The sequence below is a fragment of the Lichenostomus cassidix genome, chromosome 2 (assembly GCF_008360975.1).
Source record: "Lichenostomus cassidix isolate B80296 chromosome 2, HeHo_3.0, whole genome shotgun sequence".
Classification (NCBI taxonomy): Eukaryota; Metazoa; Chordata; class Aves; order Passeriformes; family Meliphagidae; genus Lichenostomus; species Lichenostomus cassidix.
The window spans coordinates 12,695,775-12,711,567 of record NC_139482.1 but is presented as its reverse complement, the minus strand read 5'-3'; the positions used below and the strand labels follow the sequence as shown (position 1 = coordinate 12,711,567).

Below are 15,793 nucleotides of genomic sequence, written 5' to 3'. Positions count from 1 at the left end.
CATGTTACCCTTTTGAGGTTGTGCTAAAAATTTTCAAAGGAGTGAATGAGAGCTGGGTATTGAACTCCTACTAATTTTACCAAGGACTGAGACATCGAGCTGAGTTTTATGATGCTTTTCTCTTTAAAATAAAAAATCCTGTTTGATAGAATAGAGAATATGAATACTACTGCAGTTTAACGAGGGAATTCCTTGTGTACTGCCCAGTATGTGTTGAGCTCATTAGCAATGTTTATTAAAAATGGCTCTTGCAGGAAAACAAAGCAGAAACCATGGAAACTAGGCAACTGGCATGGTAGAACTGTATTGTAAAGCAAAGGTTTGGGGCACAGGGCAAATTCAAATCCTGAAATAAAAATTTTGGGTATTTTTTCCTAATGTTGTGGAGGTTGACTTATCTGAACTTTGTTTAAATTGCATCTTTGCAAGGCCACACTAAACTTAAATAAACAGACTATTAGCAGGTCACAGTTTAAGGTCAAAACAAACCCCATAAAATCATAAGGTGCTGTGCATCTCATAAAGATGAGATGCAAAACCTCAATTGTGTGCTGTGCTTTGAATGGCCAGATGTACATACATAAGTTGTACATCCTGATATCGGTGTAGGAAATCTAATAATTCTTTAGTAAGTTGTGTGTAGCAGCTATGAGGAATATTAGATTTTTCCCTTCATTGTTCATTAAACACAGCTGAACATCAAAATATCTCATTATGAAACAGTATGATAGAAGTACACATTGTTTTTAGACAGAAATATCTTCTGGATAAGGACTTCATTATGCACAGGACACAGCTTTTATTTATTTAAAGCCATATTTTCAAGATGTATATGAGATTTAATAGAATGTACTTTTTGATTTCTGCATAGGAATGAATTTCACTTGAAAATGACATTTCTTCACATGTGAGAAGAAACCCACAGTTGGTGCTGCCTGCAGCAGCTCCTGAAGTTTAAGCTGTATGTGAATTAGAGGGAGAAAATTCTCATTTCTCTTTTCAGCCTCCCTCTTTCATTTCTGTGTTAGTTTAGCCTTTTCCCCAGTGCTTGGTTTAATGACCACGTAGTTACAGTGCATCTGTCCATGCTGAAAGAAAAAGCAGTGTCAGTGTTCAGTAACAGACAACAGTATAGGGTTTGTTTCTCAAAATGATCAGCCATGAAATACAAGAAGGTGTAAAGAACTCTTATTTTGAAATCACAGTGGCTGACTGTATGTTAAATCTAAGATGACAGATTTATTTACTGAAATACAGAACCAGCACAGTAACCCCTTTTGTTGTGCATGTTGCAAATAGGGATGTTTGCTCTCCACAGCTCTAGCAATATTCATACCAAGAAACAAAGTAGTAAAGTATGGTGAGCCAAAGATATTCTTGCCATCTTCTGTTTATTATGAAACCTGTTTCCCAATTATCTAATGCATTTTTCTTATTTAAACAATTTCCATGGTATCAGTTCACCATGCCTGCCTGACCATTGCTGGGTGTGGACCTGCTTGAGGGAAGAGCTCCTCAGTGCCACATGTTGGGCACTAATGAAACACAAAACCACCTGCTTCATCAAAAAATACAGGATCCTCAAACATTTCAAACCTTCAGTTTTGCGTTTGGCACTGTGAAAAAAGGTAAGTGTAAAACTCGGTGTCAAATGTTAAGTGCAAAATTAAAGAGAGCTGGAATCTCTCTTATACAAGATTTTTTTGTGTTACAGCAGAGCAAATTTCAGTAATGTCATGTGCTCATGTAGCTACCTATTTCAGTGGGAGTTAAGCAGATATTAATAATGGGCTTTTGACAATCCAGTGGACTCCCTTTGTACTTTTACTACTTAGTAAATTAAATACTTTTGCAGAAATTGGCCCTTAGCTCCTGAATGACAATATACGTCCCATTACTTAATTTTCCTTCATATCTGTCTTGAAATATTCAAAATTCTTGATTTCAGCTGTGAGGTGGCTGAACCAAAGTCTGAAGAAGAGCTGCTTTTTCCTTTAGAAAAAGTCCTCTTAGAAGCAGGTTTCCTTTAGAAATACCACCTTTCTGAATATTCAGATATTTAGAATAAAGGGGCTCTGTTTGAGACAATGTAGGAAAATGGTCTAAATCCTTAAAAGCATGCAGTAAAACACAGTCTTTTTTTAGATTTACTAAATTAGTAGAGGAACAGTGAGACAACACAACACATGTGAGGCATGGAGGCACCAGGCTTAGTGAGCTGGTGTGGAAGGTCAAGTCCAGTTGATATAAGCAGTTTAAAATGAACTGAACTTCACTTTTCTGGATGCCCTTCTGGGCTGTTCCAGACACACATGCACAGGCATTTATGTCTGTTTGAGCATGTGTGCATGCAGCTCCTTCTGGGATTGGAAGGCACATTTGTTGGAAGTTTCCTTGCCTTGCCCCGAGTTCTGCCACCTCTGGGGACTGGCAGGTTAGAGGCTGAGCAGTGGGGAGTAGGAGCACATTGTTCAAGCTCCCCACTGAAGAGTTTATGAAGGAAAACCTTCACTGCTCCCCTGCCTGAGTGTGTGTAGGCTCTGTAGCCCGAAAACTGGAGCTGTGATTGCCTTGCCTATTCCATGTCTGAATAGTTACAGTGGCTGTTCTGGGGACAGGCTGGTGTCAAATGCATTTCCCTGCAGCAACACCTGAGTGGCAGCTGGACAGAGGTGTCAGGGAATGCAGAGTGTGCAGTGCTGTGTGTGCCTGCATGGAGCAAAGGGCTTTCCATGCTGTGCTGCCTCTGTGGCTCTGTGTGCTCTGAGGATTGGCATGTTTACATGTGTGTGTGTGTCTGTGTGTGTCTGTGTGTACCACACGTGTCTTAAAAAGAGCAGTAGTTCTGGACAGCTTTTCCTACTTCTTTGCTATTGTCCTTCATGTCTAGCTTGTTCCTTTCTCTCACCCTTCTGCTGTATTTCACAAATTTAAAAAATAAGGCCATCAAGATAAACTGCCTTTTAATGAGTGCTGTCCCTTCCAAATAGATCCACCCTCCCATTTACAAACCACCTTCAGAAGAGCTAGACTTACTGCAAGATTTGTCACTAATATATAATGCTTGCTACCTAGAAAAAATTTAAGTACAATTTTAAAATTAGACTTTAAAATATTAGATATGCATCTGTGTTTTTTCTTTCTTAAATAATGATCTGCCAAAGAACCTGGACTGAAATGCCTAATCCCTTGCTGTATTAGGGAAGTTGCTGTGCTGATCCATTTTGCCTTAACATTAATTAAATTGGTAGGGGGAGGTTGTTTCATTGCCAGGTGCTGTGTAGGGTGCAGTCTCCCTTAGTAACTCCCACTTCACTGCACTTGGGTGTCATTAGTGTAGATCTTGACTGGGTGAGACACATGGGTTTGGGATTTGCCATGCCAGAGGAATGCCTTTGTTTTCTGGGAGTTTTTGGATGCATGATGTAGATTGTGACACCTTTCAGGTGACTGATTTGATCTTGAAGTGACTTCAAGCTAACTCTGCCTTTCCTCTGGGTGTCATTCTCAGCCAAGTACTAGCTGAAATGTCTCTGCTTTGTGTAAAGTAACCCAGGTCTAAGCCTAGGGATGTGACATGCAGTTCCAGTAGTTCAAAATGTTTCAGTAGGTCACTCAACAGTGATGGAGTCACATCTGTGAATTTTTGCAGGATCAAGCCTTAGATCTGTGGTAAGGGGTTATAAATGTGGACAGCAGTTGTGAATTTTAAAATAGATTTAATTGTGTCTTCTTAGGTTTCATTGTTTGTCTGTGAAAGCTTTCCAGTAGCTTTTATGGCCCTTCCTAAAATCAGCTGTGATGAGGTACTGCTGGGTTTCAAAGTTTAACTTTACCCAAAACCATGTCAGGCTTTTCTGTCTGCCTCTCTTTTTAACTAGAATCCAGTGCAAGTTCACAGATTTGACAGCTTTCTAGGCTGGGAGGAGTTTGTGAGGAACTGGAGGGCATGTGGAGTGATGGGGCTGTGCCCCCTGTGCCCATCCTGTGATGTGGGAGGGACATGGTGCCAAACCATGGTGGCACTGCAGAGCACTGCTGTCCTGCTGCTGCTACACCCATGGCTGGAACAGTGCTCTCCCTGTTTCCTTGCAGTCTTTGCAGACCAACAGGGAACACAGGGAACAGCTAAAGGTAAATAATAAACAGGGGTATTTTATGGTGAATATCTTCAGCTATGATGTGGAAAATCTTCAGATGAGAACTGTGGCCAAGAGATGAGGAAACTAAAGCCTATGGTTCTGTGGAGATCAAATACTTTATAACAACCACCACAGACTGGAGCCCAAAGTTGGACTGGGGACAGAGGCTTGGGAAGAGGACATACCACAGAAAGAAGTGTTGGATTCGAGTCATATATGAACTGTCTAGGGAAGCTAAAATAAAAAAAAAAGCTAAAGTTGTCTGAAAAAAACTAAAATATAATTCAGGCTTTCTGACCTAACATGAGCTGCACAGTGACACTGGAGGGTGCCTGCTTTCTTTCAGAAGAAAATGAGCCATCCTACCTCAGCATATCCACGCCGTGGGATCAGATGTTGCCTGGTTTAGTTCCACAGGCAGCAGTCTGGAGGCTTAAATTCCTAGCTGTTGTCCCTCTTACACAAATGGTAGAGGTCTCACAGCAACGACAAGCAAGGATGTTTTAACTGGCAATATTGACAGGGACAATTTATAGTCTATTGTGTGGATGCAGCTGCTGAGCATTCATATCCTGCCAGCATCCTGGCATTCCTGACTTTATTTTTGACAATGGGTGTTTAACCAGGAATACCTTCATATCTCAGCGTGATTTATATCTTGGCCATTTGCATCTTTTCTCTATTGCCTTTCTCCAGCTTTCCTTCCTTCCCATTCTTCTCACACACACATATCTCTGGTTAAAAAAAAAGTGTGTGTGTGGGGTAGAAAATTAAGCTAAAACCATTATCACACAACATAAATAAAACTTGGTAACAGAAGAGATGGCTGTTTGGCAAATATTTTACGTAAATAAATTCTGAAACCAAGAAAATTCCTGTATTTACTCGTGCAATTAAAAATCACTTTATGCAGATAACAAAGAGTTTTAAAGGGCTATCCTTTCAAACCCCACTTATAGGGTTTCCTTAGGACAGGGCTTACTACAGGGAGGACACTCAGTATGTTCTGCCAAGGCATTGCAAAGCATGTGAGCAGAGAGCTGGGGAGAAAGTCTTTGTGCAGTTATATTTTACTTAGTGAAACAATTAGTTATACCTTTTACCCTTATAAGATGTGCTCAGACATAAAGCCCAGCCCAGCTGCAGTGCCCCTAAGTCATGCAGGATCCCCACACAGCTCCCTCTGAGCTCACCTTTCTCCCCCAGAGCAGTCATGGGTTGGAGCACACAAGCAGGGCTGCAGTGCCCAGCCTGTGCCTGACCCCACAGGACATCACTTTCCCCCTTGCTATAGCACACAGAGATTCTTCTTCAGCCATTTTTCTAGGCACTGTTACTATGCCCTGACTGTTTTCACATTGTTTGTCCCTGCCGCAGCACAGGTTAAAAAGCACAGAGTAACATCCCCAAATTGGTTGAACAGTGGGTGGAAGATGGTGGTAGATTATTTACCCCAGGGTAACTTGGGTGAAAAGTGAGGTGAGAAATGAAAAGCTGAGAGTCTTGTTTTCACCCATGGTTTTTCCTGGAGTACAGCACAATGCCATGATGTCCAGGGCATGCTGTGCAGTTGCACCTTGCAGTCAAGGAGCACTGACCCCATGGGAATCCTGCTCCAAGGGGGACCTCCCTCCACCTCTCCTGAGGGGCTGCTGAAGGCTGGGCAATCAAACCTAGGGTCTTGTGAGTGATGTCCAAGCAGTTTGAGTGAAGTACCATGCAGTTTCAGCGGAAAGGACTGATATAAATGAAAAGTAAGTGATTTGTGGCATCTTGAAAACCAGCCCCACCCTTAGGATTCTTATTTTTAAAGTTTCCCCTGTTTTTCATCTTGCCTGCAGGGAGGCTTGGCCTGCTGGCTGGCTCAGCACACAGAGGAGAATTTGGTGTGGTTTTGATTGACAGGGCCATGGTGTTCTGTCAGGGAGGTTTTCATTTAGAAACCAAGTGGTTTTGGGAAATTTCAATGGGATAGCTTCCAGTGACCTGAACTGAAGTTGCCTTTCAAACGCAGGGATGCTCATCCTTTTCTATCCCCTCTCCTTCTCTTATTCATCTGCAATTCTTGTGGGGAGACAGAGAGGTCTCTGTTATTTCCTGGTCTCTGCTATTTTTTGCTCTCTCCCTGTCTTTCACCACTGAAGTATCTCAGCAATGCCAGGAGGCTGGTATGCCCCGGAGGGTAAGAATAGTCTACAATGGCAGAGATCACTCCTCTTGTTGTTTGTCTTCTTGCAGTTGCCTGGACAGAGGATCCACACAGAGGTAGGAGGAATTGGATCTGACAAGCTAGAGCTTTTGCAAGACAAATTATTAAAGCCTGAAGATTTATTCCAACACTCAAAACTAACAGTCCTGTTCAAATCTTCAAAATAATCCTTCATCGATACATTGTTGTGGCTGAGTTTCTGATTTCCAGCCTTGACCCTTAGCAAAAATTCTTTTCTTTTTTGTTTTTTCTTCCCTTTTTTTACCTCCTTCCTTCCCTGTCTAGGTCTAATCTCCTTTGGAAATGACAAAATTGTTAGGACATCGGGAGCTGGAAGTGTTTTGAGCCTGTTTAAACATGGAGCACTGGGACTCACTGGGATTTTTGATTGTCACACTCAACTATAATGTGACTATTGTTGGTAAGTACTTTAAAAGACCTCTCTTCTTTCTTTTGCTGCTTCATATCCTGAAGCCACCCAAGTGTCCTACTGATATTCAACTTTATTTTCAGGCTATGGTTCTGTGATCTGAACAGTAAGTTGTTATCTTGATACCTGATAGAAGAGGTTAATATATTTCTTTTCTTGTTAAACAGATTACTTCTCCCTCTCTGATAGATTTTTCCTGGACTTTGCATAAAATATTCTAGCAAGGTTTTCAAATTTGGGTCTTCTTGATGATCAGGCTTCCTCTCAGCTAGAAGCAAGGATCATGGTAAAAACACACAGAAGTAACACTGAACTTATACTACATAAAGTTAATGGTAGAATATATGCAATAGCTTTAGTGATAAATTTAAAAAAATTAAAGAAGAGGACAGAAGACCTGCACTCTTTTACAAGAAGAAGTTTGTGGTTACTACCATTGTGGTTAATTATAACTTATTTTCATTCTTTATTTTTATAAACAAATAAAAATCGTATGCATTTAAAGAAAGCAAAACAAAGCAAAATACCATTGTTTTCTCCTCATCTAACTGGTGACTGTTCATTTTTTCACCCCTGTTATTTAAATAAGATGCTATTCTTCTTTCACAGGCTACTTTGAGCAAAGTGTGAGCCAGAGAAAAACTTTGCAGGGCCCTTTAAAGACCCTTTGCCTGCAGCAGTTGCTGTGGTTTTTGCTGTGCAGTGCAGGGAGCATCCAGCTGAGCCCCAGCAGGCCTGGGGAAGAGGCTTGCTCTTGTATGTTTAATCAGGATTGGGTCTTTAGGGACAGGGATGCATGGAGGGGTTATCTCTCAAATGTGTGTCATACTAAACTACTTCCTAAGGAGCCATTGATTTTTCTTAAGCAGCGCTCCCTAGTGTACATGTTCTGATTAAAAATTGATAGTGAAAAAGCATGTAGTAGTTTGAGCCTAATTAACTAATGAGCCTCAAACACTTTGAGGTCCTCTCAGGGAAAAATGGTACCTAAGGATGAAGCATGGCTTGCTAAAGATGACAGATTCTGTGGAGCTGGTGTTTTCTATTGACCCACACTGTGTCAAACAGTGAGTAACAGCAGAGCCTGCCAGCAAAGGCAGGAAGCTGGAAAAACAGCAAAACCACCACTTACAGCTCAGGTGATTAAAGATAACATGGATGGGCCTCCATTTATTTATGGTTAGATAATATGTATTTTTACGAGCAGCAGTTTCTTTGATGATCTCTCATAAACCTTATATATTCTTCACTTTTTTCCAGCTGTTCTTCCGCTACAGAGTGCAGTTTTACTGTTCTAGCCCATAATCAGTCTACTGGCCACAAATGGTTTTTAGGGGGCACTTAAACTGCATGTTCAGTGCAATAATGTTCAAAAAAATTCAAATATTTCCATATCACTCAATGTTGTGGAAATACTTGAATATTTTAAATTCACACCTACTAGTGGGAAATAGCTTTATGGGAAATATAGAAGATATTCTCCAAGACAACACCTATAAATAATTGTATGTTTTATAGAAAAGTGCTTTGTGGTCTGGATTTTTTAAAAGTCTTTATAGAGTGTATTGGTGCTATTTAATAGATTGCTCACAAAACCTTATGTGCATGTGATGTGCATTCAGTGTTAATTGAACTTTCTGGTACATTTCTCAGCCATTAACTCTGTATAATATACTTCTCTTTAGTCCCTGAGCCTTGCTGTTTGTCTGCCTGTGTTTACAATTGGTATCTTAATGTTTCTTTAAAACAGAATTAATCTTATGATTATTTTATGTTGGTTTTTTTCTCTTTTTGTTTTTAAATGGGTTTTTTTCTTCTTTTCTTGTAGGGGGTTATTAAATTAAATTACTTTTTCAAAACTATATAGGGAATTAGTGACAGGACTCAAAAGGAAACTTGAAAAATTTAAATGCTAAACTTAACTTCAGATGTTGAATTTTTCTCTGTGCTTGTACAGAATGCATTTTTAACTTTTGACACTAGAATGATATATCTCTCAGCCTTTCCATCCCGCCCAGGAAAAGGTTTTAGATTTTCACAGAATCCTAGAATGGTGTGACAGAAGGTAACTTTAGGTCTGAGTGGAGAAAAGCTGCTCACCGAGGTGAACAGAAGTTGGAAATCATGGCCAAGATGGACCAACAAAGATGTAACAGAATGTCTGGGGTACACGTGTGCACAAACAAATGTACATTTGTAGAACATTTTGCATATATTTGCTAATAATGAAAATAATAACTAATTAATAGCTTGCTAGTAAATATCATTCTAGGCACAATGGAGGGGTTTTGTTGGCCATAGTAAACTTTACACACGATGCCATGGCCAAGACCAAGAACAAATACTATGTCATGGAGCAATCTTTTCTATCTAGATGAGTCTCATACTGTGTTAACTGATCTATACTATTGAAAAAGGACAAAATTCAGGTGCAGGGGTAGGAACCCAACAACAAAGAAAAACTGTATGTGAAATGGGATTGTTAACTCAGTTTTGATCTCTTTTTATCACAGTGTTTTCACTATGTTTCAGTTGGCATAACTTATTGTATGTTAAATTCCTACATTGTTGAGTGTAGTTGAAGATTATGGAATATGTCAGCTATGCATTTTCACTGGATTTTCAGTCCCAGTGGAAAAAAAAAGCCAAAGAAGAGCTCATAAGAGGGGAGACTATACACAAGACATTTGAAGAAATAAAGAGCATCACTGCATTACCTGCTTCCCCTCTCAGGCTCTGACTCTTTCTTACCTTTCCTTCTCTTGCAGGAAAGATCTGGCTGATGTTAGTAATTCTGCTGCGCCTGGCAGTGGTGGTGTTGGCAGGCTACCCCCTGTACCAGGACGAGCAGGAGCGCTTTGTCTGCAACACCCTGCAGCCAGGATGCTCCAACGTTTGCTATGACTTGTTCTCTCCTGTGTCCCACTTCAGGTTCTGGCTCATTCAGACTGTGTCCATCCTGCTGCCTTATGCTGCATTCAGCATCTATGTTTTGCACAAGGTGGCCAAGTACCTTGTGAGAATGCACAGTCTGGGGCATGGGTGCAAAGGGAAAGAGGGTTTATCAAGCCCCAAAGATGTGAAGGAGCTCTGTAGAAGTGATGTTGTCAATAGAGTAGATTGTGGTGCAGGCCACCTAAGTGTCCTTAATTTTTCTGGGGCATATACCATTCATCTTTTTATTAGGACTCTGCTTGAGGCTGCCTTTGCAGCTGTGCAATATTTTCTTTTTGGGTTTTTTGTTCCTGACCGCTTTTCATGCTACCACTCCCCTTGCACAAGCACTGTTGACTGTTACATCTCCCGGCCCACTGAGAAGTCCATCATGATGATTTTCATCTGGGGGGTCAGCAGTCTGTCCTTCCTGCTCAGCCTTGCTGATCTGGTCTGTGCTCTCCGGAGAATGACAGCAAGAAACCAAAAGAACAAGCTGCTGGCAAACCTCTGCACAGAGAAAGAGTGCATTTTGCCTCTTCCCCCAGCACACCACAGCAGCTCTTCTCCCCCTCACAATGAAGATGGCCCAGTTAGCTGTCAGAGCAGTGATGGCTCCTGCTCCCTTCTCTCTGAAGAGGAAGAAGAGGCTGTTCCTCACCCTGAAGTTGTCCCTCAGCAAAGTGCCAGCACTAACCCCAGCAGCAGCACTGAAGAGCCCTTGTGTGCCACTGACCACCAAGAAAACACCTGCAGGCAAGTGAGACCCAGACCTCAGCAAGACTTCATTAAAGACACTGCCCTGGCTTTGAGACCTCAGAACAAGTCTCCCCATGGAGTTTCTTCCTCTGTGGTTGAGAGCAAGCTTTTAGGATTCTACCCTTCAGCTGAGATAAAAAGCCCTGATGCACAATCAAATTACAGCAGCACTAGTTGCCTGAGGTCAAAAAAGTCAGAATGGGTATAGAAGCCAGCGTGAACCTGGCTTCTATAACCCTGTCTAACCTTGACAGGGCAAATCATTGCATCACTGAAGAGGCTTCTGGGAGTTTCAGCTGAATCCCTTACCTGTGGTTATGCTGAAGACACACTACTATGCTGTGTACCTCCATTAGAAATGAAGCAAAAACTTTGTTTGAAGGATGTTACATTAAGGGACACGTTCTGTAGAAAATGTGACAGCTTTATGTTTTTCTGAGTGAAGATGACTTAAAAACTGTGGACTGTCGCTGATGTGACCGATCTGGTTTTTCAGGAGTATGTGTGAGCACTTGTTTACTCTAACCTACTTTTATTGCAAAAGACTGAGCTTAGAAAAGATATGATTTTTAAACACAGTTGCATGTTGTCTACTGTCAGAAGCCTAATTTATCTCCTCGTACTAAATTCTCAAAGCCCACAGGATATTCAAGAAGAAGACTAGACAGTGAATAAAAAAACCCCACTTTGTAGCAAAGTGTTAATGTGCAAAAATCCCAGGATCTTATTGCTTGAAGGCAATACCTCTCCCACCTAGCAATGTCAGGGGAGTAGCTTTCTCTGACACTGATGTCACCTGCAGTCTGACCATGTCTGAGAGATTCAACTATAGCCCCTTCCAGTACCTGGAGGAGCCCACAGAAAAGCCAGGAAGGGACTTCTTACAAGGGCATGTAGGGATAGGATGAGGAGGAATGGCTCCAAACTGAAGTAGGGTAGGTTTAGGTTAGATACAAGGAAGAAATTCTTTCCTTGAGGGTGGTGAGGCAGTGGAAGAGGCTGCCCAGAGAAGATGTGGATGTCTCATCCATGGAGGTGTCCAAGGCCAGGCTGGGGCTTTGAGCAACCTGATTTAGTGGAAAGTGTCTTTGCCTATGGCAGGGGGTTTGGAACTAAATGACCTTTAAGTTCCCTTCCCTTCCAACCCAAACCATTCTATGAACTGCAGTAGCCTCCAGAACAGAGTGACTGCATCCACATTAGCTGTTGGGCTTGGTCCTGTGCTCGAGAACTGCTCAGGAGACAGCGAGGAGGTGTGAGCCAGAAGGTGTCAGGGAGTGCTCCAGCAGCCTGCCAGGGACTGAGCATGTGGCAGGGACATGTGGCAGGGACAGTGCCCATGCCCTGGCTCCCCTGACTGTGCCCTGCTGCAGGTGTGCTACTGACACATCTACAGGTGCTGCCTCTGAGGCTTAAATAGTCACGCTGGGCTCTCAGTTTCAGGAGGTGGGAATGAGTCACCTGACCTGTTTTAGGATCTCTAAAGGTAAGATGAGTCACTTTCTAGATATACCTATTTCTCCCACAATATGATTATCTCAGACCTGGGTTTAGGGAAAATGGTTTCTACTCTGAAAGAAAGATACAGTGGCAATGTCTGTATCAAAGTGCTCGCCCTCTTTGTCTGACAGACTTCTAATGCTAATAATTTGAAAACATATCTAAACTGAATGAATCACAGAAGGTTTTATTACAGTCATGCTTTGTGTTTTCCTTCAGTGTTAATTTTGTCGTATTTGCATAAGCGTGGTCCAGCACTGCAGTGTGTGAGATGAATTTTCTTTTAGCTACAAGTCAGTGGGGGTTGAAGGTTGCACATACCTGCAGATCATCAGTGGGAGTGGATGTGGAGGAGCATGTACCCAGAGAAATGTGCTGGTGGTAGTGTCTTTTAAAACAGATTATTCAGAGGGTGTCAGGAGCTGATATTTGTAGATACTGCTTGGAGCTGGAGTAGCTGTGATGCTGTTTAGACCAGGCACAGATCTAGTCTTGCTCTTGGGCTGCCAAGCTTCTGTAATAACCCAAGGGATGGCTCCTGTGTGTAGGACATGAAGGAGCAACAGCTTACACATTCTTCCTTTTCTCTCCTGTGGGTGCAGAAGTCTTCAAGACAGTTAGGCTCATTACCTCTGTGTATACTTTCTCACATGTGTAAGGTAAAATCTAGCAATTATTCCTTATCTTCTGCATTCCCCCTAAATTAGGTGGCTTAATAGATAGACAGAACTGCTCTTGGGGTCAGGAGAAAAGTACTTTGGGATCCTGAGGTAGGCTAGAGGCATTTTTAATTACTACTTTCTAAGTAAGGTTTTCCTCTCTATTAGCTCTGTTTGTTTCTTTTATCATGCATGCTTGTTGTGTGATTTGTCATTTCCAGGGTAGGAGCAGCATTAATTATTAAACTTATCATAGGCAGAAAACCATTAAATATTTAAACTTTTCGTCCTCCAAAGCCTCTTTAATGGGGTCTGTGCTGATTACACATGCCATGACAAAACATTGCAACAATGAAAGCTTTTATGATTCATTGCATCTTCTCAGCTGTGAGAAGGAATGCAAGGAACAAATGTGGATTCAGCCTATTGCATACATCCCACAGTGTGAGATATAAATAGTGTAGGATAAATAATAAATGCACTGTGGCTGGACACAGTTTGGGGTTTTTTGTCTCTGGTTAGACATTTTTTAATGATTGAAGAGCCTCATTTCAAATCAGAAAGATCCTGTTTGTGTTTGAAATGGAAAGTGAAATTGGTGGATGTCTTCCTCAGCCTGCAGATTCTTTTTGTGAGACTGTGGCCTTTGGGTTGTGTTGCTCCTCTGCAAACTTGGCTGATTTTGGGACTTCTGGACCCATTGACACATAATTCAGAGTCAGTGTAATAAACACTTAATGTGTTTATAAAAACTGCATATTACAAGAGAAAAATTTGGTATGGGATTTTCCCTGGGGAGTGAACAGAAATCTCTGGCATCAAAACCTGCTCCCAGGGGAATGGCTCAGAGTCTTCTACTACTATTTCTCCAAGTCACATTTATTAATTACAGAGTCTGCCTGGATTTGCCAGCAAGGAGAGACCAAGGGAAGAGGTGCAAAGGGGGTTTGAACTATTGTGAACTCCCAGAGCTCAAAGAAATTAAAAGTGATGGGAGGGGAGGAGAAAGCATAAAAAAAATCTATTTGGAAAACCAAAGAGGATCCGCTCTACTTTGTCCTTTTATTCAGTATCACTGAATATGAAGATACTGTAGACATGTCTAGATGCCTTAGAGTGAGCAAAAAATAGATGTGAAGCACGAAAGCAAGAAGATTTTCTGTTGTTTAAACAAAAATTTAGCCTTTTAAACTTGTGAACTGTTTTCATAAGTCCTTCCAGAAATTATTAAATAGTCAGGAAAATGTTACAAAAGGTGGTTGTTACATTCACCAATGTGTCCTTAAATAAATTCTTAACCCATCTACTTCAGAAAAGCATTTCAAAGATGGGCTGAAAGCACAATGCTCCTAAAACTGCCCTCAGGGAGCTTTGTCTTGTTCTCAAAGTGCAGGTGTCTCTTGCACCCTGAGGTGGGTTTATGGAACAATACAAAAAATATCTAGATTTCTCATCCAGTCTTATGGTACTGACCATGAGACTATGCAGAAAGGAATGGAGATCCCTGGAAATAAGATTTGGAACTGATCAGAAAATCTATGATTAAATAGTTTTCACATAAGAAATAAAATTTTTATTGAAAAATTATAAAATGTCTTTGAAATGTTGTTTTCTTAGTATCTTCAACTGGATCATGGCACTTCCCTTGCTAAATAAGTATCTAGTAGGCTTCTGGAGAATTTTCATGTTTCGTATGCAGCAAAACCAAGTATCACTGGGAGTTTCTGCAGTGTAAGCATGATTGAAAGAAAAAAAAAATTGTTACCCCTCACTAAAATAGACTTTAATTTTTTTTCTAAAGGATTTTTTTTCAATTTCTTTTGTCTTGTTTTGGAATATATATTTTAAATAACCAAATAAAAGTCAAATTAGTTTAGAAGTCAAGTTTCAGTCAGTTATAATCACTTTATCCTCTTTTTGCACTCTCTAGGTTGGGTCACTTTGATTTACTCTCATCTGCATAACAGAAAGCCATGACTCTCTTTTCTCTTCTGAAAGACACTTTAGACAGGTGTCTGGGGAATGCATAATTTCAGCAGCAGTTGTTCTCCATGAATATCTCAGTTCAGCCCAAAATAAGTATTAAATCTGAAGTTAGCAATGTAGAGACATCCTCAATATGTCCTTTCAAGTTATTATCTGCCCTTACATGATACATCATTATTTCAATTATTAGCTTTCTAGAAGAAATCCTTAAAGAGCATATTAATTGGACATTATTTTATTATAATGTCATTATTACAATGGAGAACAGATAAATTGTTACTGCTTGTAGTATTTTAGGATAATGTAAAAATACATCTCAAAAAATATGAGAGTAGAGTAGTTGAAAAGGCATCTTTAATGTCTGTCTTTTGAACTACTTTTAATAGCCTGATGTTCAACTAACAGCAAAGTAATTTTACAATGTAATATCTTACATTGTAATTGAGTAGCTAAAATGTTCTGCAGATTAGATGGTCTCTGTTCACTCACAGCATGAACTCTTGGCCTGTGATACCCAACAATGCCAGCTCTGAAAAATGAGTCCACTGAGGCAGAAGTCTGATCAGAATGTATCAACTGCATCTCTATGTTAAAATTATCCAGTGTCCATGTAGATAGATTACAATCACAATCTGCTCCACCAGCTTTTGATTTCTCCCAATTTACTGTCTGCTTTCTTCCACTTGGTTTGACAGGCAGGATGTCCCAGGCCATCTCCAGAGCTGTAATTAATTTATGGGATTGCACACACAGTGCTCAGTCCAAGGACTGTTTTAGGATCCTGTGCTGTGTTCACACCAGGGAATTGCCAGGATTTAGAGAGCTCTCTCTAGTTCTGTGTCTGCAGGTAACACTTTGGGCTGAGTGCTGGATTAGCTTTGAAAAGCTTCCACTGATGAACAATTTACTGAGTGGGGATGATGGCAGACTTTGAGCTTGTTGTTAGAAGCTGAGGTTTATATGTGGTGCCCTCAAGAACGAGGGGGGATTTGGGGTCAGCAATCAGAAGCAATTTCTTTCATTTCTGGCCTTCCTATGTGAGTAACATCTATTTTGCCAGTGAGACTTTAGGCACCACAGCATTTTGTCACTGAAAATGTTACTTTTGGCAGAGAAATAACAATAATGGAAATAAACAGAAGATTTTGACCTAGCAGAATCAAATTTTGCATTT

The 15,793-nt window shown here is 40.8% G+C and overlaps 1 protein-coding gene across 1 annotated transcript; it reads left to right on the top strand.

The window, feature by feature from the left end:
- The first annotated feature begins 1,142 nt into the window (after nucleotides 1-1,142).
- GJD4 (gap junction protein delta 4) lies at nucleotides 1,143-14,384 on the top strand. The gene is made up of 3 exons (XM_085050339.1): nucleotides 1,143-1,628; nucleotides 6,637-6,772; nucleotides 9,550-14,384. The coding sequence occupies exons 2-3, from the start codon at nucleotides 6,709-6,711 to the stop codon at nucleotides 10,680-10,682; spliced, it is 1,197 nt and encodes a 398-aa protein (XP_084906465.1). The 5' UTR covers nucleotides 1,143-1,628; nucleotides 6,637-6,708; the 3' UTR covers nucleotides 10,683-14,384.
- Nucleotides 14,385-15,793: the final 1,409 nt, after the last annotated feature.